This window comes from Crocuta crocuta, unplaced genomic scaffold, assembly GCF_008692635.1.
Source record: "Crocuta crocuta isolate KB4526 unplaced genomic scaffold, BGI_CrCroc_1.0 scaffold125, whole genome shotgun sequence".
NCBI lineage: Eukaryota > Metazoa > Chordata > Mammalia > Carnivora > Hyaenidae > Crocuta > Crocuta crocuta.
The window spans coordinates 1,901,815-1,926,275 of record NW_027531143.1 but is presented as its reverse complement, the minus strand read 5'-3'; the positions used below and the strand labels follow the sequence as shown (position 1 = coordinate 1,926,275).

At 35.4% G+C, this 24,461-nt stretch overlaps 1 protein-coding gene across 11 annotated transcripts in view; it reads left to right on the top strand.

Moving 5' to 3' along the window:
• Positions 1-24,428, top strand: part of FUBP1 (far upstream element binding protein 1) — a 33,884-nt gene extending 9,456 nt beyond the window's left edge. For 3 of the 11 annotated variants that reach the window (XM_077771101.1, XM_077771104.1, XM_077771103.1), the window contains 15 exons: positions 1,588-1,750; positions 1,842-1,940; positions 2,070-2,171; positions 2,427-2,529; positions 2,626-2,726; positions 3,309-3,450; positions 4,099-4,259; positions 7,352-7,503; positions 7,592-7,671; positions 10,774-10,911; positions 13,001-13,075; positions 19,059-19,118; positions 19,199-19,344; positions 21,920-21,966; positions 24,201-24,428. In XM_077771101.1, the coding sequence (XP_077627227.1) occupies positions 1,588-1,750; positions 1,842-1,940; positions 2,070-2,171; positions 2,427-2,529; positions 2,626-2,726; positions 3,309-3,450; positions 4,099-4,259; positions 7,352-7,503; positions 7,592-7,671; positions 10,774-10,911; positions 13,001-13,075; positions 19,059-19,118; positions 19,199-19,344; positions 21,920-21,966; positions 24,201-24,234 (1,603 nt within the window). In that variant the 3' untranslated portion in view covers positions 24,235-24,428. Of the gene's footprint in view, positions 1-1,587; positions 1,751-1,841; positions 1,941-2,069; positions 2,172-2,426; positions 2,530-2,625; positions 2,727-3,308; positions 3,451-4,098; positions 4,260-7,351; positions 7,504-7,591; positions 7,672-10,773; positions 10,912-13,000; positions 13,076-19,058; positions 19,119-19,198; positions 19,345-19,723; positions 20,087-21,919; positions 21,967-22,862 lie in introns of those variants that run through there. The other 8 variants (XM_077771106.1, XM_077771111.1, XM_077771110.1 and 5 more) reach the window with 6 other exon arrangements.
• The last annotated feature ends 33 nt before the right edge of the window (positions 24,429-24,461 follow it).

The window sequence follows — 24,461 nt, the reverse complement described above, 5'->3', positions numbered from 1 at the left end:
TTTTAATACTTTTATTTTTTTCTTCTGCCTCAATTTATTCATAAGTAACTCCTGGGTCATTTTTCTTCATAAATGATTTGGAATCTAGCCTCTTTTTGCCACTTCTATACTGTCACCTTCTCTGTGACATCATTTGCCTATATTTCAACGTTTCCATTCTTTTTAGCCTTATATAGCAGTGGCCTTATACTCTTAACAAGAGTATAGCTGTAGGGGTGCCTGGGTGGCTCAGTCGGTTAAGTGCCCGACTTCGGCTCAGGTCACGATCCCATGGTTTGTGGGTTCGAGCCCCGCGTCGGACTCTGTGCTGACAGCCGGCCCAGAGCCTGGATCCTGTTTCGGATTCAGTGTCTCCCTTTTTCTCTGACCCTCAACTGCTCACGCTGTCTCTGTCTCTCTCTCAAAAATAAAACGTTAAAAAAAAAAATATATAGCCGTAGTGTTTATTTTTTAAATGTGAATCAATTCACATCTCTACTTTGCTCAAATCCTCCAGTGCTTCACCACTTAGAGTAAAAGTCAGTGTTTTTGTCATGGACTGCCTTTCCTACCGTAACCTTTCTCATTTTGTTTTTTGCTGCTCTTCTCCCACCTCATTCTTTTTTTTTTTTTTTTTTAATGTTTTATTAATTTCTAGGAGAGAGAGAGAGCATGAGCAGGGGAGGGTCAGAGAGAGAGGGAGTCACAGACTGAAACAAGCTCCAGGCTCTGAGCTGGCAGTCAGCACAGAGCCCGATGCGGGGCTCGAACCCACGAACCGCGAGATCATGACCTAAGTGAAAGTCGGACGCTTAACCGACTAAGCCACCCAGGCACCCCTCACCTCATTCTTTTAAAGCCTGATTTAGCTTCTTTTCTTTTAGCACACCCAAATATGCTTCTCATTTGAGTCTTTTGCAGATTCAGTTTCTTTGCTCTGGAACATTTCCCACTGTATTTTCACAGTTATTCCCCATTTTTCCTTAGTTCTTGGTTCAAATGTCTCCATATCGGTAAAGTTTCTCATGTGTCTTTTGCATAAAATAGCATATCTTTACACAGTGTCCCCTCTTACCCAGTTTTGATTTTTGTCTATAGCTCTTAACCTCAAATATGTCTCTTTTTAACATGCTACTTTTAACTTATTTAATCAAGTTAAACTATACCAGTAGGAATCCTTTTTTGTTCAATATTGTAACTTTATTATCTAGGATAGTTCTGGTATATAGCTGACATTTCTTAAGTATTTTTGAACGAATAAATTTTAACATGTGTGATCATACTAATTTAAAAATCGAAATCCATCATTTAGTTCTAGGCAGAATTCAGCTCAATTCTGAGATAACTGTAGAAGTAGAATGCTACTTCTTGGAAATTTTGAAATATTCTCTAAAATACTGAGAATAACATACCTAGAAAATTTATTACATAGTTTGATTCTTTGACAATGGTGGCATTTTCTCTTAATTGAAATTGTTAAATTAGCCTTAAGCCCCCTAAGCCTGAATTGGGATGGGAGAAGTACCTGATCATATCATTTTGTATTTCTCTGTTTGGATAAGGTTTTATTATGCTGTAATTTACTCTCTATTTGTTAACTGTTAACAGATCAGCAAAACGGTTACTGGACCAGATTGTAGAAAAGGGAAGACCAGCCCCTGGCTTCCACCATGGTGATGGACCAGGAAACGCAGTTCAAGAAATCATGATTCCAGCTAGCAAAGCAGGATTAGTTATTGGAAAAGGGGGAGAAACTATTAAACAACTTCAGGTATTATTATATTTGTAAAACGATTACTTTCCATTTTGAAGTCAGTTTCTTTCCACTTCCCTTTTGTTAATACGTGTGATTTCTGTAACAGGAGCGGGCTGGAGTTAAAATGGTTATGATTCAAGATGGACCTCAGAACACTGGTGCTGACAAACCTCTTAGGATTACAGGAGACCCATACAAAGTTCAAGTAAACTTAAGTTTATATCTTACAAAGAAGGATTTGGGGACAGAATGGGCAACACATGCATGAATAATTAGAGTGTTTTGAGACATACTTTCTAAATTGGGTGATTTTTTTTTCCCCCTCCTGTTTCAGCAAGCCAAGGAAATGGTGTTAGAGTTAATTCGTGATCAAGGTGGTTTCAGAGAAGTTCGAAATGAGTATGGGTCAAGAATAGGTGGAAATGAAGGGATAGATGTAAGTAAAAATACCAATTCATTAATGGTTGTATACTGATTCATAAATACGTGTTTTTTCTATTTTGTGTTACATAGCCATTTCTAACTGTATCCCCTAACCATACCTGCCTTGGAGTGCAGAATGTATAACTTGTGTTTTTCATTACCCTACTTGATGGCATATCAAAGGATAGTGCTGTTTATACTTTTAGGATTTGAGGTAGATTAATTTTTAGGAAATCGCTCTCTTAATACTTAGTCTTCTTTGCATAAGGTTCCCATTCCAAGATTTGCTGTTGGCATTGTAATAGGAAGAAATGGAGAGATGATTAAAAAAATACAAAATGATGCTGGTGTTCGAATTCAGTTTAAGCCAGGTGAGTACATATATTTAATTTTCTCAGTGTTGGTAGCAATTACTTTTGATGTCCATTTGTTGCTAAATAGATCCATTTTGTTTTTTTGTTGTGAAGATGATGGAACAACACCTGATAGAATAGCACAAATAACAGGACCTCCAGATCGATGTCAGCATGCTGCAGAAATTATTACAGACCTGCTTCGAAGTGTTCAGGTTTGACAGATGTTAACTATTTTCATTATTTTGTTTTCATTTAAAAAATACTTTCAGGGATGCCTGGGTGGGTCAGTCAGTTAAGCGTCCGGCTCAGGTCATGATCTCATGGTTCCTTAAACAGCCCTGCATCGGGCTCCACGTTGACAGCACAGTCTGCTTAGGATTCTCTCTCCACCTCTCTCTGTCCCTCCTCTGTGTATGCATGCTTGCTGTGTCTCTGTCTCTCTCAAAATGAATAAAATTTTAAAAATATGTATTTATCAAGCTTGAAAGTGCCCCCCCCAATCTTTATTTTTAGATCAGAATCTGTCTGATGATGTTTTGTTAATAACTAGAAAGGATGCTTTAAGGTAGACATCTTAGAGCAGAAAGGCAACTACATAAGCACTCTGTCTTACTCATCCCAGTGTAAAAAGAACAAATGGTGGATAGATAGTACTTGATTATTTGGGCCAAGTCATCTCGTAACTTCTTTAAATTTCTGGTTTAGGAAAATAGACATGTAATGACTTTACTATGGAAAGAAGAATATACTTCTCTGCTGACTTTTGTTACTTTCCTTGTCTTCCCCTTCTTTAGGCAGGTAATCCTGGTGGACCTGGACCTGGTGGCCGAGGAAGAGGTAGAGGTCAAGGCAACTGGAACATGGGACCACCTGGTGGACTACAGGAATTTAATTTCATTGTACCAACTGGGAAAACTGGATTAATAATAGGAAAAGGCAATGTATTTTAAATAATGTTTTAATGTGTGGGTAAAAATGTTAACACCTGACCTATTTTTTCTGGATGCTATTTCTCTTATAAACCAGTAGCAACGATTTTTCCCTGGCTCTATTTTATGTTGGTTTGTAACAAAAACATAAATGAAGGGCCTGATATGCATATAAAAAGAATGGGATTTGATAACATTGGCTTCTAGAGAGTGGGCCAACAGTTTATTTGTGTAAGAAACTTGTTTTGACCCAAAAAGTGGTTTGGATGTTTCTGTGTCATTTGCTTTTTACTTATATCTTCTTAAATTTTAGAATTTTTAATAAGTGTGTTAATTTAGGTTAACTTTAAAAGCAGTTTATTTAAACCAAGTATTTTGATGAGTTACTTTTTGTTGTTTCAATTGATTTTACGTTAGGTGTACATACTAAGTGATGTCTTGAAACTTAAATGTATTTTAGGAGAAGCATGAAGTATTTGCTTTATATAACTTGATTTAAAGCGTAGAATAAATGGAAAATTCTAATAGAATATTGGCAGATGGGATACTGCTCAAAACTTTTCTTAATGGCCCTTTTAGTTGTGGTCCTTTTCTTTTAAATAGCTTTTTTTATATCCTTTGGCTCTTTAGAGAAATTACTGTGTTTTGATTTTAGGAGGTGAAACCATAAAAAGCATAAGTCAGCAGTCTGGTGCAAGAATAGAACTTCAGAGAAATCCTCCACCTAATGCAGATCCTAATATGAAATTATTTACAATCCGTGGCACTCCACAGCAAATAGACTATGCGCGGCAACTTATAGAAGAAAAGATTGGTGTGAGTATGCTTTAAATTTCAATTTATAGGGGCACCTGGTTGGCTCAGTCAGTAGAGCATGTGACTCATATCTCCAGGTTGTGAGTTCAGGCCTCACAGTGGGTGTAGAGCTTACTTAAAAAATAAATAGAGATAGTTTTTTAATTGACCCTGTTAAACAGGATGTGTTCTGATGTCCTATAATTGCTATATAAAAATGCCAGTTTCTACTCTAAGATTGTAGGTTTCACCACAAAATGAACACATAAAACAGAAGGGATTCTCGAGCAGTGAAAAATAATTCAATTAAATACGCATTTATAAGTATTTAGAACCTTGTGTTAGTAAATAAGAAATAGACTTCATTACTTGCAGGTATGATAATGAGGGTTGGCAGGGGCTTGAAGAACACTCTTGTAGGACATAGGTGACAGGAATTTAGTTTGATTAATTAAGGGCTTAACGTACTCAACCCTGCTCGGGTAAATATGTATTAGATGCATCTCACACTTTAAAAATTTACAAATCCATCCTAGACTGACAATCATTTGGGGAGTTTTAAAGTGTACACAGCTTGAATGCTTTCCATGTCTACACATGACAGTTCTGATTCAACATGTCTGGAATAGGGCCCAACATCTTACTTAGAAAGGTGTTCTGTGATTCTAATACACAAATTAAATTTTTCCTTTTTTTCTTTCTTTTTTTTTTGTTTAAATTTCTGAGAGAGAGAGAGACAGCGTGAGCAGGGGAGGGTCAGAGAGAGAAGGAGACAGAATCTGAAGCAGGCTCTAGGCTCTGAGCTGTCAGCACAGAGACCAATGTGGGGCTCGAACCCACGAACCGTGAGATCATGACCTGAGCTGCAGTCAGACGCTTAACCGACTGAGCCACCCAGGCGCCCCTAAATTTTTCCTTTAGAAAAGTTTCCTGGTGGTAGTATAAAACAAGTAAGATACTATAGGGTATCAGGGAGTATTTTAAATGATTAATAATAAAAATTAGAATTTCTTAGGAAAATTCTCCTTGAAGACTGCCATGCTATGTTTCTGTCTTCTGGGAAAGACAAAAATAGTTGTATAAAAGAGACTTAAAGAATATCTTACTAGGTGTACCTGGCTGTTTCAGCCAGTAGAGCATGTTACTCTTGATCTTAGGGTTGTGACTTTGAACCCAATGTTAGATATAGAGATGACTTAAAATTAAAAGAGAATCTTATAAAAATACATACAAATGTTGTAAGTTCTGTGGTATTGACAATAAGTGTGATTGTTGGGGTGCCTGGGTAGCTCAGTCAGTTGGGCATCCAACTTAATCAATCTCCGTTTGGCTCTTGATCTCAGGATCCTGGATATACGGGCTCCTGAGTGGCTTAGTCACGTACGTGGCTGACTTCTGATTTCAGCTCAGGTCATGATCTCATGCTTCATGAGTTCGAGCCCCACGTTGGGCTCTACTGACAGCTCATAGCCTGGAGTCTAATTCAGATCCTGTGTCTCCCTCTTTCTCTGCCCCTGCCCTACTCGTGATCTGACTCTCTCGCTCTTAAACATTCAAAAAAACTATATTTTTTAAAGCATAATTGAAAACATGAAGAAAGTAATTATAGACCCAGTCTTGGCAGAGGTTGATGCTAGAAAATGAATTAATGTTTTGGTTTTATCCTTAGCATGTCTGGATCAAGGTTTCTTCTGGATTGATGAGCAAACAAGATAGGTTCTTGAGAAGCAGTTTAGTTTGATAGTTACAAGCATGGACTCTGGAGTCAGGCTGTTAGGTTCAAAATATCTGAATTGTTTACTGTGTGACCTTGGAGGAAGCTGTTTTATATTCGTTTGCCTCTTGTTTCTTTCTCTGAAAATGAGGATAATAGTAGCTGTTCTACACGGTTGTACAAATTACATGAAGTGTGTGTCACTTAAAAGAGTGCCTGGTACATAGCCCTATAAAAATGTTGGTACTTTTTCAATAATCTGTTTTTACTTTTTGTAAGGGATTGGTTATGGATAATAGAAGTGAAGGGTAATGACAATAGTTGGAGAATTAAAGAGGTAAAGTAACAGAAGGAATTTTACAAGTCATGAAGTTTAGCTTCATTATTTTGTAGTCCCGGAAATAGACAACCAAATGTGATTTAAGCATTTTTCTCCAAAATGTCACACAATCAGTATCCGTATTAACTTCATGAAAGCTAATTTGGATTATCAAAAGGAAAATCAGCTAAGCATTATTAAGTGGTACGATGTGAATATGAAGATAGGGTATTTAGAAACTAATAATAAAGGACAAGGAAGGAAATGAATTTAAATTACTGATTTAAATGGGGTTCCCTGATACAAAGGTTGTGAAGAGAAGTTTAGTTTTTTTGAGTTACTAAAGTTACTAGTTGTTACTTTACATGATAAAGTGCCCAGTAGACAATTCACAGTATAAAGCCTTAGTAACTTGGGGAATATGTTATCAAGGTGGTTGTCTGATTATTAGGAAAGTAGATATTGAATAGATGCAGAAAAAGAAAAGCTAGAGAAAACTTGATACACTTCCCATGATAAAGAAGTAATAAAAGTAAGGATTATTTAAAAAAAAAAAAAGAAAAGAAATAATGGAAAAGGGAATCAATCTGAAAGGAATAGAATGGAAGGTAAAGGAGATGTTTTGATTCTTTGTTGATGCTGTTGATTTTAATAAATTTACAGGTCTAATTAATATGGTAGAGTTGAGCTTTTGCAACATAGGGTGCCTGGGTGGCGCTGTCAGTTAAGCGTCCAAATTTGGCTCAGGTCATGATCTTCAAACAGTTCCTGAGTTTGAGTCCTGCTTTGGGCTCTGTGCTGACAGCTCAGAGCTTGGAGCCTATTTCAGATTCTTTGAGTGTGTCTCTCTCCCAGCCCTTCCCCTGTTTCCGTGGACGCGCACGCTCTCTCTCTCTCAAAAATAAGTAAACGTTAAAAAATTAAGAATGTTTTTGCAGCATGATTGAGGAAATGAAGGAAAATCTAAAATACGTTGCTTGTGGTTATATAAAGGTAAAAATGGAAGGTTATTTGGCCTTTGAATTGTTCAACCATTACTGTTTTTCTGATTTTTTTGTACATCTCTTTGCTTTTTTGTAGGGCCCAGTAAATCCTTTAGGGCCACCTGTACCCCATGGGCCCCATGGTGTCCCAGGCCCCCATGGGCCTCCTGGGCCTCCAGGGCCTGGAACTCCAATGGGACCATACAACCCCGCACCTTATAATCCAGGACCACCTGGCCCTGCTCCTCAGTAAGTATTGAGTTTGATTCTGGGGTTTTCCCCTAAACATTCTAGCTCTTGGTAAATTATATTTTTATATTGATTTCTATCTTTTCAGTGGTCCTCCAGCTCCTTATGCCCCCCAGGGATGGGGAAATGCGTACCCACACTGGCAGCAGCAGGCCCCTCCTGATCCAGGTAAAAGACATTTGTCATTCATGTGTAATGTATATTGTGGGTTTGCCACTCCTGTTATATATACTCTTCAGTTTTCTAGTGTCATTTCTACATTGTGTGCATTTTCTGCACTTGTTTCACTCTTTCAACAAGAGTCTTAGTTTCTGGTTTTACCACAGTGTATGAGACTGATGTGAATATGATGTTTTCATGTAACTTTTTTCTACATACATTTGACTTTCTCTCTTTTCAAAGTGCTAAAAGCCAAAAGCTATAGGAAGAAGTACAGTGTCTTAGTTTTAGATTCTAGTGCCACCAAATGTATGATGCATTAATCGTGACATTGTCTATGAAAGAAGAGTGTACATTTATTTATATAATTATGTGAGCATCTAATGGAGCATTTAATACCTAAATTAGAGAAATTATTTGAGAACTTGAGAGTTCTCAAATAAGATATAAGCTGATTCAGTCTTTTAATATTCCTGATGTGGTAATTTCACATATTCGTAAAAGTCAGGCCTCTGTTTAATATCTGCGTGTTAGAACTTAAAAATACATTTAGTTAAATGTTTTCTCCGTTCAGATCTGGATTTTATATATATTACATTCTGTTCTGATACTTCATCTTCCACCCTCTAGATTTCTTTCTCTGATGGTCAAAGGGGCATTCATTGAAACCAGTTAACATTTATTTATGATCCTTCTTTCTCACCTACTACCTATCTTTTAGGCCTCTTTCACTGGAGTAGTTTCAAGGAAGGTACTGAATTATGGATTCCTTACCACGCTAGTGTATTTATTTCTTAAAAGAACCTAAATAATTGATTTAAATGAAATTGTTTTAGTGAATTTTATTAAAACACTTATTTAATTATGGCCCTATATTTATAACATACTTTAATTTCCTAGGAAGTGTGCTCTTTGAAATACAGTGACCCATGACAGTAAACAAATAATCACAACTTTCATTCAGGAAACGAGTGTGCTAAGATGTGGGTACGCAAAGATTAGTTTACATTCTGTAGCAGAAATGTGCACTCCAAGTGTTAGCAATGCTATGATAGGTGGACTTACATAAGGGTCAAATATAAGTTAGTGTATAATAGTTTAAATGTCTTTTTTATTAGGTTTTTTTTTCCTTTTTATTTTAGAGAGCTCACACAAGTAGGGGAGGGCCAGAGGGAGGGAGAGAGAAAGAATCCTAAGCCAGTCTCCTTGCCAGGCACAGAGTCCATAGCAGGGCCTGATGCCATGACTCTGGGATCATGACCTGAGCCGGATGCTCAACCGACTGAGCCTGGATGTCCCTAAATGTCTTTAAAGAAAGAAAAGATTTTTCCTTCCCTCTTACAACCTAATGGGGATGGTGTGATTAAGCAATGAAATTCCATAATTTAAGAGTTTGAGCAAGTTAAGGGGGGAATTTATATTGAGAAACTTGGATCTGCAATATTGTACCATATGAGCACTGCTTGGATCAGTAATGTGATTGAGAAAAATGATAGGAATAAGTAGTAGTTTCTGTATCACAGTCTCATTCTCCCGCTAGGATTAGTGGTGAAGTCATTGTAAGAAGTGGTTGACGAATATGTTTTGCAGTGTTGTCTTTGGAAAAGAAATGACCCATTAGCTAAAAGATGGCAGCTAGGGTTAGATATTGCTTATATTAGACTTCGCATTATGTTAAAAACCAAAATAATTGATTTAGATGAAACTGTTTTAGTCAGCTTGATTAACATTTTTTTCTTACCTATAAATGGATAAATGAAACTATCATATTGAATGAATAGTTAGTAAATTCTCCATATGTATTCTATCTAACTGTAAGACTGGTTTTGTTATACAGTCTACGCATTCAAGAGTACAAGTATTACTTTTCAGTCTGTTTTATATTAGTTTCTCTAACCAGGGATGGTGTCAGTTTGTATCAGTGTCACAGGTGTCAATGAAATCTTTGTATCAGTACACAGGTAATCGAACTTAGAAAAGCAATACATTTATTACTTGAAGAAGATTTGGAGAGTAGCTAATGCCTTACAATTATATTAGCTTAAAAATTATATCACTCTAAAAATTCTTGCTCTTTTTTCCTCAAACCTCACTAACCTTCATTAAGCACCTGAGACTTGCTGCCCACATGGAATAAAGGATAAACAGAAATCTTATAGCTACAGACTCTGACTAAGGAAATTACATTCTTGATGATATAAACTAATACAAATAAACTGTAGTGTCACTTGATATTGTTGGTATAGAGGACAGAATCAAGAAGGCGATTTCTGTTTCTGAGAGGTGTCAAACTGTAACTGCATGAGTTGGTTGTTGTAAAGGATGATGAATGAGGAGTGCACGTTCAGAGAAAGTATAACATGGTCTGAGGCCAGATAAGAGCATGGTAACTTCTGAAAAGTACAAGCAATTAACTGTGACCATAACTTGAGTGTTGGGAAAATACTGACAAAGAAAGGAAGATGAGGCTAGAATGGGAAGAATAAGCCAGATCATTAAAGATGTTGGGTGATAATGTTACACTTAAAAGCTTTTGACAGCCCTGAAGTCTCTGGAATGAATGAACAATTTCAGATAGGACAGTGACATCAAGTATTGTTTTAGGGTGATTACTGTGAATTATGATGAGATGAAATACGGTGGTTTCTTTAATCTTAAGTTGTCTCCACGTTGCAAACAAGACAGGACAAAACTCATAGTTTTAAAATAATTGTTTCTTATATAGATAGTTCCTCGAAATCCTTTCCTTTAGTCATCTGCCATGTAGAACTGCTTGCTTGAGGCAAAACCAGTTTAGAAAAAAACAAGGGCACTGAATACTGTAAGGCAAAGCATTGGATTTGGAAGCAAAAGATCTTTAGTTCTGTCACAACTGCCACTCAACTAGTTTTCTAAGGACTAGGAAAGTCACTTAATTTCTGTACCTCGCTTTTCTGAAATTAAAGAAAATGATGACAATAAAATAATAGAATTTAAAACTACCCATTTACTGTTTTTGATATCCAGTTAATTTTGGGGTCTCTGCCAAAGAGGGTGTGTTAAGTGTGTGTGAGAGAGAGAGAGAGAGATTATGGACTTTACATGGAAACTGTGAATTTGTGTTTATTCTAGCTAAGGCAGGAACGGATCCAAATTCAGCAGCTTGGGCTGCGTACTATGCTCACTATTATCAACAGCAAGCACAACCACCACCTACAGCTCCTGCCGGTGCACCAACCACAACCCAAACCAATGGACAAGGTAACTATGGTAACTAAAAATTTTATTTTCTACATAGAAATAGAAACTTATCTTTGGAATTCTATATGAAGTACGTCAATCAGTATATAAAACCTAAAAACTTTTCATATTTATAGCTTCAGGGAGCAGACTTTTCTTTTTAAAAATAAGTTTGAAATAGTTTTAAATAATTGCATCTTACATAAAAGTTTTAAGTTGTAATATAACATTATAAAACACCTGTTAATATTTTATTCCCCACCTCTCATTTGTCCCATTATCCTGTCATAATGTCCATATCCATTACCAGTAATCGAGGCCAAGCTGTGCGCATGAAGATGTCCCAGTGCCCTTAAATACTCTTTCTGTATTACTCCAATAATACATAACCATCATTCAGCCCTCTAAAACATAAGCATTGATGCATCATTACTGTCCTGATGCAGAGTCCTTACTCATATTTCACCAACTGTACCATCAGTTTCTCTATTCTGACCTACGATCCCATCTGGTAAAAAAAATAAAAAGTACATACCTTTTCTGTGAGGACTATCAAATTGGTGTAGGTCACCTCAGCCTTTTCTCACAAACATGAGGTCATGATCATGAGGTCCTACTTGGTATATGGCAGCATCTCAGAAATACTGCCATGTTCCTCTTAGTGTATTACATCAAGGGTCCTATAATGTTGACCTACTTCATCCCTGGTGATAGTAACCACAGTTGCTAGGTCATGTTGGTGTCTGCTAGGTTTCTATACTGTAAAATTACCATTTTTCTCTTTGAAATTAACAAATACTTTTTGGGGAATTACACTGAGATGGTAAGACTATTCTGTTCCTTGTTGAATTTCTGCCCATTGGCCTTAGCCTTCTTTGATAACATGTGCCTGATTCAGCTATAGCTATGATGGTAATTTCTATTTACATCGTTTTACTTTATATCAGTATGGACTCCTGTGTTATTTAATATGTTGTATTTTAAACTGTCTTTACTATTTTGATTTATCAGATTGTCCTGACTTTGGTCAGTCAGGAGTACCTTTAAGATGGTTCCTGTATCCTTTTGACCTGTCTATCATTCTTTTTTTACTTTTTAAATGTGTGTTTGTTTATTTTTGGGTGGGGTTGGAGGGAAGATATGAAGCAAGCAGACTGCTGACAGCAGCAAGCCTGATGTGGGGCTTGAACTCATGAACCATGAGATCACGACCCGAGTCAGAGTTGGGCGATTAACTGACTAAGCCACCCAGGCACCCCGACATGTCTGTCATTCTTTAAACGTGTCTTTACTTTCCTGCACAAAAGATGCTTATTTTGTGCTTTCTGGGCTCAAGCCCTAGAATCAACCATTTTTCCAAGGAGCCCTGATTTCCTTTTAGCAGATGATGGTATTTGAGAGACCAAACTCAAGTGTGTTCATTTCTACCAAGGTGTCATTGCTTCTAGATCCTTTATACATATACAACGTAGGGAATTTATATACATGTCTGCTTGTGAATGCATATATGAAACATTAGTATCTATATGTTTTTTTTAATGTTTTATTTTTTTTTGAGAGAGAGAGAGAGAGATAGAGACAGCATGAGTAGGGGAGGGTCAGAGAGAGAGGGAGACACAGAATCCAGACAGGCTCCAGGCTGAGCTAGCTGTCAGCACAGAGCCTGATGCCTCACTAACCGTGAGATCATGACCTGACCCGAAGTCAGACGCTTAACCGACTGAGCCACCAGGTGCCCCCATATGTATATATTTCTAAATTTCATCAGAGTTCTTTCTGGCTTTATCCCTTTCAGTGCCTATAAATGGTGAAAGACTTGGTATCCTCAGTACGTATCCTTACTTTACCAGTAAATTTACTTAACCTGCTCAGTGTAACTCCTCTTCCATGTGCATTGACAAATTTTCTCTGTTGGCCTCTGTACCTCCTGTGTCCTGTGCTTTTGGCACCAGCAAGGATCCCACTATCACACAGCACCCTCCCTCCTACCCTTGCTCCCTATGGCAGGCCACTCCCAGTTTCTGCATTCAAGGAATAGAAGGAAAGGGCCAAGATTGTCTTTTGAAACCGTAAATCTTTTTTTGTTTGTTTGTTTCTGTTTTTGTTTTTCTTGAACAAGGAGATCAGCAGAATCCAGCTCCAGCTGGACAGGTTGATTATACCAAGGCCTGGGAAGAGTATTACAAGAAAATGGGTATGTTCTACATTTCTTTTTTATACACTAAATTGAATTTGAAATATTTAATAAATATCACTAGAAGGATGAAGATTGTTATAAAACCATATTTGCATTTTTTTTAATTGGAGTGTTTTATTTTAAACTTTTAATGTCTTGAAGTGGGGAATATTGAGAGAGTGTGTGAGCAGAGGAGGGGCAGAGAGAGACAGAATCCAAGGCAGACTCCAGGCTCTGAGCTGTCATCACAGAGCCTGACACTGGTTTCGAACTCACTAGATATGAGATCATGACCTGATCTGAAGTTGGACACTTAACTTTGCCACCCAGGCACCCCTGAATGCATTCTAAAATCACTGAACTTATAGCTGTATCAAGGTTATTACAAACCATAATCCTTAAATTTGTGGTTATATGACAAGGAAATCCTTTTATTTCTAAATGCATTTGTCAGCCACTTAATTGAAACTAAAATTTCCGCGATTGGCACATTATGACCTTGAATAGGACCTTGTATTTTTGCCAAAGACAATTACATATATTAGCCTGAGTGGCATAGGTTAAATTCTAGAGTGCCAAGCAATTGGTTGTGGTATTTGCTGTTGCAGAGTAACTAGATAAGTAACCTACAGTGACATAGGATGTTAGTTACTTAAATAACATTTGCATATATGAGAAAGGAAAAACAGTCTCCTTTTATAGAAAGGCCATTTCCATTCAGTAACTGCAGAACAGATACTACATACCAAACATAGTGATAGATGCTGAGAATGTGATTATGGGCATAAATAGCTAGGAGCCTCTGCCCTTCTGGTTATTATATTCTCATGGAGGATACAATTGTTAATCAAGTGTTTTGCTAAATATATTACTACAAATTGTCAAACGTGAAAACTGTACTTCTACTAACAGTTGAGGTGTATAGCCACTAAGTGGTAGGACCAGAATTTGAACTCTAAGAGGGCCTAAGGTCCAAGCCCACCTCCCAAATTTGCCTTTTTCTGGGACTATTTGGAAACTTAATATTATTCATTTGACCCTTAACATAAGTTGAATTTCGTGGGTCTGACTTATAAGTGAACTTTTCACAGTACTATATAAATGAACTTTCTTTATGATTTTCTTCTTGTTTCTTTAGCTTACTGTATTGTAGAATACAGTATATAATACTCAAAATATGTGTTAGTCGACTGTTATCTGTAAGAATTCTAGTTAAAGACTGTTAGTAGTTAAGCTTTCCTGGAGTCAAAAGTTGTATGTGGGTTTTCAACTCCACAGAGGTCAGCACCCATTAACCCATGAGTTGTTCAAGGGTCAACTGTATTTTTCTGAACAGATAGTTTCAGTTTGTAGAAGCTTATGGTGTTAGGCTTTTGAAATTAACATAAGTACACTACAGCCACTGGTCACAAATGAAAGCTAAACAGATAAACTTGTCCATTCTTCACAGGTAGAAAGAATGTACAGATGGTAAAATTTTATCAGACAGTCATTTGAGATTTTCAGTGTAAATTTCAATGTTTTTTTTGCCTGTGGGTATTTGTTGTCTTTACAGAATGAAAATTTTCCAGAAGGGTAATTATATTAAATTTTTTTGTGTGTAGGATACATTTACTTGATGATAAGAATGTTTTACGCAACTTATCTTTTGTTTAAAGAAAGAAAAATGGTTTTTCCTGTTAGAATGACTTTCCATGCTACATTCTTGAGGCAAAAACATTTATGTTTTTGTGACCTTTCTTAGGGGAGTCTATAATAGCTAAAATTCTGCAAAGAATACTTTTTAAAAAAACTAACCTCAAAACAGTATATTCTAATTAGGGTGATTAAATAATTTATTATCCTGGCTGGAATATTCTTTTGAAAATAACTGAGAATGGTAGTAACAGTCATCCCATGATAGTATTAGTGGTCAGGACCTATGGTCATTTTAACTTGTATGAAATAGTGTCACCATTTTAAAGATTTGAGCATATTGCAATTAAAAATCCCTGGGTCTGACATATTTTCACTGTGGTGAACATGCCAGAGATGTTCCTCAGATTAATATTAAAAATGAGTAAAAACAGGCCTGCTTGTGGACTTAGATAATTATTGGGGGGTTGGTGCAACTTACGTTTTATTATATTTTATCATTGGTTTGGAGCACTGCCATTGATAAATTTATGGTTTAGCTTTTTTACCTTTTACTTGCCCGGAGTAAACAGGTGTGTTGAATCTAATCTGTGAGGTCTTAATACCATTCAGATTTATTTAAGGGTAGAATTTTTACCTTGGCATTTCTTTTAATTTTTCATTTTCTACCTTTACTGTGCTGACTGTAAAATTTTAGGTTTAGAGATAGTATGCTGGACTGTCTTGAATCCTTTGTGGAGAACCCTCACTTTTTTTTTTTTCCTTAGTTGTGTTTTTTTTGTAGCTCTGTAGTGATCAGCTGTTAATTTTTTGAGCAAAGGATAAGATGAAAATTTCACATATAAATCTTAAGGGAAATAATATTAAATTGCCAGGTCTTTAAACATAGCTACAAAGCCAATTTATTTTATCGTATGGAAATCGTTATTGCAAATGAGTGGTTGCTTAACTACCTTAATTTCTTTTGGGTGGATTTTATTTGTCAGATATTGAAGCATAAAACTAATACAGTTCAATTTTCAAGATTTAAGTAATCTCTGTGCCCAATGTGGGGCTTGAACTCCCAACCCCGAGGTCAAGAGTCATATGCTCTACCAGTACAGTTTCAAGATTTTTAAATTAAAGGGAAGATATAATAAAGAAAAATAATAAGATGTTAGGGAGATAAAAATCTTTATCTCCAAATCCATCTCCCTTATTTGGAGAGGCCAACTTGAACTCCTTCCATGGCAGAGAGGATTTTTTAGGACTCTGGACATCCCAGTTCCCAATCCAGTAACCTTTTACTAAACTAGGCAGGCTGTCCCAGCTTTTGAACCCAAATTTCAACTTTTCCTGTTAAGAACAGAGAATATCCACTAACATTATAAATGTGTCATTGCTTATAAGTAAGTAAACCTCTTGAAACAGGCGTTTTTTGTTTTTTTAATGTTTATTTTTGAGAGAAAGAGGGAGACAGAATCTGAAGCAGTCCCCATGCTCTGAACTGTCAGCACAGAGCCTGACGCAGGGTTTGAACCCATGAGCTGTGAGAGTGACCTGAACCAGTCAGACACTTAACCAACTGACCCATGCAGGTGCCTCAAGTTAAGTTTCTAATTAGTTTCGTTTTCTGAAACCGTTCTGAATTTCTCAGAATTAACTCCCAAGAGAATTTAGGAGAGAAATTTGCAGAGATGAGATTATAGAGGGGTTAACAAAGGAAATGTTAAGTCTGTTTTTTTTTTTTTTTAATCTTTTTTAACTTTTTTTTTTTTCCTGAGAGAGAGAGGTATAGCGTGAGCAGGGGAGGGTCAGAGAGAGAGAGGGAGACACAGAATCCCAGGCAGGATCCAGGCTCTGAGCTAGCTGTCAGCACGGAGCCCTACGCGGGGCTCGAACGCTTGACTGGTGAGATCATGACCTGAGCCAAAGCCAGACACTCAACCGACTGAGCCACCCAGGCGCCCTGGAAATGTTAAGTCTTAAAAGGAATGGCAGCAAAGCTCAAAGAGTGGTTATTTTTGAAGCTAGAGTGAGGGAACTTTTGTAGTAAGTAAACTCCTAGAGATCCAACTGGATTTCAATGTAGAGACAGGCAGTTCCTATTTGGAAGAGGTCTAGTGAAGGCATTTTTGGAAAAGTTTGACTTAGAGACTAAGACTCTTATAATGTAAGTGGTGTATTGTGAACTCTAGGTCAAGTCTTACTTCTTGAATGAAATTAAAGTCAAACCTTAAATCTATATGTAAATATTAAGGGATGTTCTAAAGTAACTCAAAATAGTTCTTGAAGTAAGAAGGATAAAGAGAGCAAACTACATACACTCCTAAAGTAGGCAGAAAGGCACAAGAGGCTAGGGGAGGTCAAGTCCTAAGTAAATAGGAAGAGTTCGTTCTTTTCTAGCAGGGCAAAACTTGCCCCTCAGATTGGAGGGGTGAGATGAGTTTTTCTTTGGATACCTTCAAGATTGGAATGTGAGGAATTTAGGACTTACCAAGTGCTTTGATTTTCTGATAGTCTGACATGATTACCTTTTACTTTCCACAGAAATGTTTGAGATGGGAGAGTAGGGAACACTGGCGTTTGATGAATTTTCTTACTGTGTCTCCCTGTTCATCTTACACTGTAATTTTGCCTCTAAAATGAGTCTCTTAACAATGATGTTTGGTTCCTTTTTGTAAACCTGAAGTAGAAGTTGTTGCTGACTTAACCAAGTTTGGCCTCAAATCAGCAGGTTTTCAAGTGTCCAGTTTCTAAGAGACATTGTGTGGTTTTATTACTCTTGGTACCCTGCAATATTTGGCAGTTGTCTAAATACTGAAACTTATTTCAGATTTGCTTGAATTGTGTCTCCTCATTGGATCAAAATATTAAACTCACTTTTCTTTGAAAAGAATTATGGAAAACAAAAATAAGAGAATTTTCTTCATCTTAAATGGAATTTCTCTGTTGCCTATAGAAGGGAGTTTTTTCTTGGATTTTTAAAGTTACTCATAAAAGTTAAGCTTCTGTACACTTAGTTGCTTTTAATTGTTCGATTTTGTGATTGATGGTGATAGCCTATTTTCTGCAGCTATATAAAGTCCCCTTGTTGGTAACATCCAACAAACGTAAAAACAACTTTCTCTGTGTCTGTTCTTTAGTACTTTTTACCTAGCCATAATAATTTTATCAGGTAAGGTAATAAGCTAAATAAAATTCTACTCAAAGAAAGGAGCTCAGTAGGAAAACATATGTTCGTTCTCCCCACATTTTTTATTTCATAAGTTTATATACCTTGAAAAAAATTGGAAAAATCGTACAGTGAACACCCATATTTATATTTTCTACTCAGATTCAACATTTATAAAAAGTTTATCATGTAATTTGTGTCTGTGTGTATATACGTATTTTTTATGCCTGAGCCTTTACAAAATAGGTTGCAGACGGTTTTAAATAAATTATTTCAGAAATATTAACTATATATAGACTATATTTTCTTTGGTTGTCAGAAAATGTCTCGGGGCGGGGGGGGGCGGTGGTGTGTGTGTGTTTTCTCTTTCTGTTTGTTTTGATCCAGAGTCCATTTTAAGCTTCGTGTGTTGCGTTTGGTTGTTAAGTCATTCAGGAATATTACCCTGCTTAAAAAAAATACCTGCTCATGAAAGCTGTTTGTTGAGTTTTGTGTTTCAGTGATTTTACTTCTTCAGTGTCTTTGGTAATTGTTCTTTATGTTCTTTGTCATGTTACTTTTAATAAAATTGTCTTGTGGTATGAACACATGATATTAAAACTTTAAACACCTTATTATTAAAGGGTATTTTGATGGTTAGTCCTCATACACATAGTTTATAGGTCACAAATCAGGAAACAAAGATCTTGACCGTATTTGAAAATAATGAAGTCTTTAATTAATTTCAGGTGGGTTTTTTGTTTTTCAAAAATGTTCTCCATCGAAGATTTACATTTTGTTTAAAACCTGTAGTGTAACATCCAAATGAATAAGACAAGAAAAATAGTGGTCTCCCCCCCTCCCTGCGCCCAACATCACTATCAGGGAATCATGGATTGTTTACGTGAAGTACTTGGTAAACTCACTTTAGAACATTAATATTTATAAACTCTGTAATTGAATCCAGATTATGCCTTAATCGTTGACTTTCTTGTTAAAACTATGTGGATGGTTTTGATTCTGCTTTCTATTAATAGTGGTGCTCTAGAACTACAAGATTAATATAAGGCAAAAAGAAACAGCATTCTGATTTCTTTAATTACAGAGTAGTCTTCTGACACTAATGAATAAGATAAAACAGGAGCAATTCTGACCCTCTGTGCTTGTCTTTATAACCTGTACTTACTTACAGTGGATATAATTTTGTATTAAAATTTAGGGGGTTTTTTTTAGGTCAACAAGGGCAGACACAAGATTATTCAAAAGCTTGGGAGGAATATTACAAGAAGCAAGGTATTGTTTTTATTAGAAATGAGATTCTTTTGGGCTTTTAATTGTGGTTACAGCAACAAAGTTGTTCTGTTTTCTCAAAGGTCAAGCGGTTCCTGCTCCTACTGGTGCTCCACCAGGTGGTCAGCCAGATTATAGTGCAGCCTGGGCTGAGTACTATAGACAACAAGCAGCCTACTATGCCCAGACAAGTCCCCAGGGAATGCCACAGCATCCTCCAGCACCTCAGGTATACTAAACTTGCTAATGTGTTGATTTCTACTCCAGTCATGTTTTCTGCATGTTTACTGTTTTGTCTGTTTGGGATTATGTTTGCCTTTTTAATTTTTATCTGGCATAGCATAACTAAATGAAGTACTGTGATGTATTATTTGGGTTTTTTTGTTTTTTTTATAATGCTTTCTGGCATCTGAGTGCTGAATATTTCTACAATGCCTTTGATTTTAAAAATAAATTTTTTTCCCCCAGGGATTTGCAAATCATGCAAGAAGCCACCACCATTTATATTAACCAGTTTTTCTTTCTTAAAGGATTCACTCCTGAGTTAGCTCCATTTAAAGGATTTTCTTTAACTTTTTGTGTATTTCTTATGTATCTCTTCTGCACAGGGCCAATAATAAGAAGTGGACAATACAGTATTTGCTTCATTGTGTGGGGGAAAAAAACCTTTGTTAAATATATGGATGCAGACGACTTGATGAAGATCTTAATTTTGTTTTTGGTTTAAAATAGTGTTTTTTTTTTTTGAAAATGTACAAAATATCTATCACTACTGATAGGAGGTTAATATTTCTGTGTAGAAATGAAAATTGGTTTGTTTTTAGTATTTAGTGTAGATGTACACATTCCAGCAAATGTATTTGCAACTATTATGTGGTCAATGCTTTGTGATATAAATGTACTTTTTCAATGTATACTTTCACTTTTAAAATGCCTGTTTTGTGCTTTACAATAAATGATATGAAACCTCCTGTGTCGGTAAGTTGGATATGTGGGTATTTAAAGGATTCATAATTTCTTAGCAATGATAAATTAAGATACATATACACAAAATATAAGCTTTCCCCATGAAATATTAATTGAGTTTTTAAACACTGGCATGTTTTTTCCCCCTTGCAGTATAGTAGTAGATTGGAGGATCTTTTCCATTTATTGTATTTGGCTGTTTCAGCACAAGTAATCCTGATATCTTCATTTTTTTTCCTTCTGTTTGATTAAAAACTGCATGTGTGTACAGTGATCTTTTGGCATACTTCCATTGCATTAACAGTGAAATTTCCTTTTATACATGACCACTGTTTCAGATCTGTACTGCTGCTATAACAGTTAACCTTTCTGTTCTTAATTTGATAATTACTTCGATTTCCAAGACTGTTTCAGCATAACTAATTTTAAACAGTTTTCAGATAGTGAATATGAGTAGTTGAATAAGAAGTTTTTTCATGTAAAGAAACTTTCAATGTATACAATATTAGTGTGTTTCTTTTTAAATTTAGGGTAGAAAAGTGAATAGTATGCAAAAAGTATAGCTACAGTGCATCTGCCATTGAAACATTATTGGGGTATGGAAATGTTCAAGCTTTTTTCTTTTTTTTCTTTTTGCAGTATAGATAAGCTTTGTTTTGTAAATGCACAAGTCCAATCATTGAATCAACTTAATTTTTTATGTACTTGAAATCACTTTATTACTCTTTAACACTCATGCTGAAGTTCTGATATTTTGTTGAAATCCATTGTTTTACTCTTTGCATATTTGTTGGCTCTTTGCATATTAATATATTAGACTACATGCAAATACAGTCTGTCTTGCCATTGTCTGTTGAAGTGCAGGTTTGATCCAGCCAGTATAGAACTAGCTCTGTAGGGGTGAGGAGGACTGTGCTGTGTATCATCCTTGATTGTGTTCCTTCAAGGAGCATTGCACTGTAAGTACATCAGAATGACAAATTGATGAACTGCAACAGTATCTTTTTGTCAATGTTCCACATAATGTAAATGCCATACTTTGTGTGAATATTATGTTGGAATACAGTGCTGATGTCTTGGAAAACCCTAACTGCTTCTTAATTTAACATAGAATAATACATAGGTCTGTATTTTTTTTTAAGTGAGCTTAATGGGTAAGTATTTTTGATATGCTTTAGCTATAGCTAAAGAAAACTGATCATGAAAATTGAATAGTATTACTCATTGGTGCTCCTAAAATATATTGCTTTTCAGTGTACAGTATGCATATCTTATATATTAATATGAAAGACTTGAAAATGTATCAGACAGAAGTGATTTTCAGTTTGCAAATACTAAGCAATGTAGCAGTTTTAACACCATTTCATAAATATATATATAGTCTATTCATTGGTAGGGAGCACCAGTTCTGAATATACTGTAAAGGAAGATGTACAAGGACATAAATGTTGAGATTACTTACAGGGTAGAAAATAGCAGTTCAGTTCATTATAGATATTTTGAAATGTTTTTGATTGTTTTATAGAACCTGGAGTGATTTCCCTTGCCCTTATTTAGATATGGATATATATAGTTCTAGTTCGAAGTTTAATAGTTAAGGAGTTAGTTATGTGTTACCTTTAAGAGTAGGGTAATTGACATGAACAATTTCAGTATTTTGCATGATACTGTTTTATAGATGACCTTTTAGGAAAGTGGTGCATTTATTAATTAAACTGAAGAAATAGTTCAGTTGGATTCAATATCATAACTCACAAATTGGAGGCTGTTGATTTTGATTCATTTAAGGTTTAAAATCTTTATTAATTGCAAACAGTGCAATTATTTATACTTCACAGTGCCTTCCCAGACCTTCCACCTTAGGTTCTGCTGCAAAAAGCAACAGGTAAGCACAACCTAAGGACATATATAAATAAATATTTCAGTACATTAATGTTGTCCCTGTGAGGTTTTCGTGGTTGTGTATTCAAAAGCAATCTGCTACTGCTTCCCCAAAATGTATTTTGTTATTTATGCTACCTTTTCAGTGGAAAGTCTGTAAGTTGTTCAAACAACTGTTTACATTTCTGGGTAATGTTTTTTATTTTAATTTTTTTTATTAAAACAAAAAAGAAATGAGTAGATTGCTGCTGTAATTGAACTACATCCAAACTTTTTGTAATCTTTTCCCAACTGTGGAAGAATTGTTAAAATTAAGAAAGGGCAATTACATAGTTTCAGGATTTAGGAAATCACTTGGTTAGAAACTTCAACAGCCTTCACCATCTTTTTATGATTGACAGGACATTTTCTTTGCCCTCCAAAGCTATGGAGTCTTATTTTTTTCTTATTCTTGAAGTATAATAATTTAGTAAGGATATTATGGGTCAGAGTTTTATTATGACTTTTTTTAGACAATTCAGTTTTCTTAAATTTTATATACGCTGAAAAAGGAAAATATAAGGAATACTGGCAGTATGTTTTGATAAGGCATGTGCATCAGTGAAATGTTAACTGTATAGCAAATAACCTTTCATAATCTGTATAGCAACCAATATTTTTCTGATTTATAATACTTTAATAATTGACGCTGCATTTTACTTTTTTGCCAGTTTAAAATGTTTGTGTTCTTATAGATGATTTTAACTGGTACATATTTTTAGTTAAGATGAATGTATTAAAGCAGCATCCTATCAGTTTTGTTTATTCAGTTTCTAAAATGTGCTGATCCTTTTAAAACTCCTGCTTATCTCTACAACAAAGAAAAATATTCAAAAATACTGCCTTCATTTTCACACACAGTGCTGAAGATGCTGCAAGCACCAAATCATAGCTCATAAAATCAGGTCCTGAGATAGTTACCCATAAAGAGGAATCCTTTGAGTGTATGCCATTGGTGAGCCGATGAGCATGGACCATAGAAGGGCTCAATGTAGAAGGTAAAATTGGCAAATCATAATTGAGAAATATGAAATGTATTCCCATACATAATATGGTATAGGGTGTAATGTACCTGCTTTTGATCACTTTTCATTTTAAAGTGCTATTCGCTTGATCTTAAATGTTCCATGAACTGTTAAATTTTGTAAGTTGTGTAGTTACTGCACCACATTTATGTGTGTGTATGTATTGTTTTAATAGTCAATGATAGGTGTGTTAAGATTAATAATATAAAGGAGATCTTTGAACCTTAAGGAGCCTTTCAATTTTTGGTTAGCTGTAGTTTGCATTTTTATAAAATATAGATGAATGCTAATAGATATTTGGGGCATTGTTTCTATCTCAAGAGTTTTTTTAATTCATTACCATAAGCCTTCACTGATACTGCATTTTTTTACATGGCGCTAATCTTAACCTTGAAATACATGGAAAGCAGAAAAGGTGAGCCAGTTGACTTGAATGCAATGGATGTTAGGAGTGGTAGAAACAATGTTTAGATTGAAATTGAACTGATTTATTTAGCACTTAAAAACTTGACAATGTGTTTTGTTTTTTAAGATATTTTAGTGTGGTGATACTAGAATTCTAATGGGTTTAACGTTTCTTTTAGAAATGAAAAGTATACTTTTATTTTTAATTAATGAAAATGGTTTTAATACTAAAACTGATGATTTAATATTAGCTTATAAACATTGTAAGATATTTCCTTAGACAAATACCTTAGTAGTTAATTCAAAAGAATGGGCTTGGGTAGGAGTAGCAGAGTATCTTAAGAGGGAAATAGGAATATATGCAGAAGTGATAACATTTGTTTGAGTACTCTGCCAGGAGAACCAATTCTACCTGCAAACATCTGTTGTCTAGAGTAAGGATGTAGACATTATTAATCAATGAGGATGTCTTTTTATTTTCTGAAAATTCTGCCTCATTTTCAAATGTATTTTAACAGTACCTAAAGATAATTTTGACACTGAAAATAACCTTTATTTTTTGTTTAGTCACTTGAGTTATCTTGCCACAGTATAAACTTCTGAGGGATTTAAATTGGTGCTTTTGAAAAAGAAGCAACTAAATCCCAAGGTTTTATTTTCTTCAATGATAGCCCTATAGAAACTCTTAAATGTATTTGCGCATATATATATATATTTTTTCTTATGCATGCTCGATGCATTTTCGTCCTGAGAAAAGTGTTCTCTACAGAAACTACCCGTGTGTAAAAAGAAGATTGGCTTAAAATGGCTACTGTGATGGGAACAGTGTCTTAGGGAGATGCAGCTTGGACTTGAGGTAAATTGAATACTTTACAAACTGTGGTTTAGAGTTTGCTTTAATGACATTGTATGTAAAAGGGCACATGATTGCTGTAATTTTGTATTGATTATGGTTTCCTCAATAAAAGAAATAAATGTACGTTGATGAATATTACAAGGGAGTGTTGTTTCTTTTCTAAAATATTGAAAG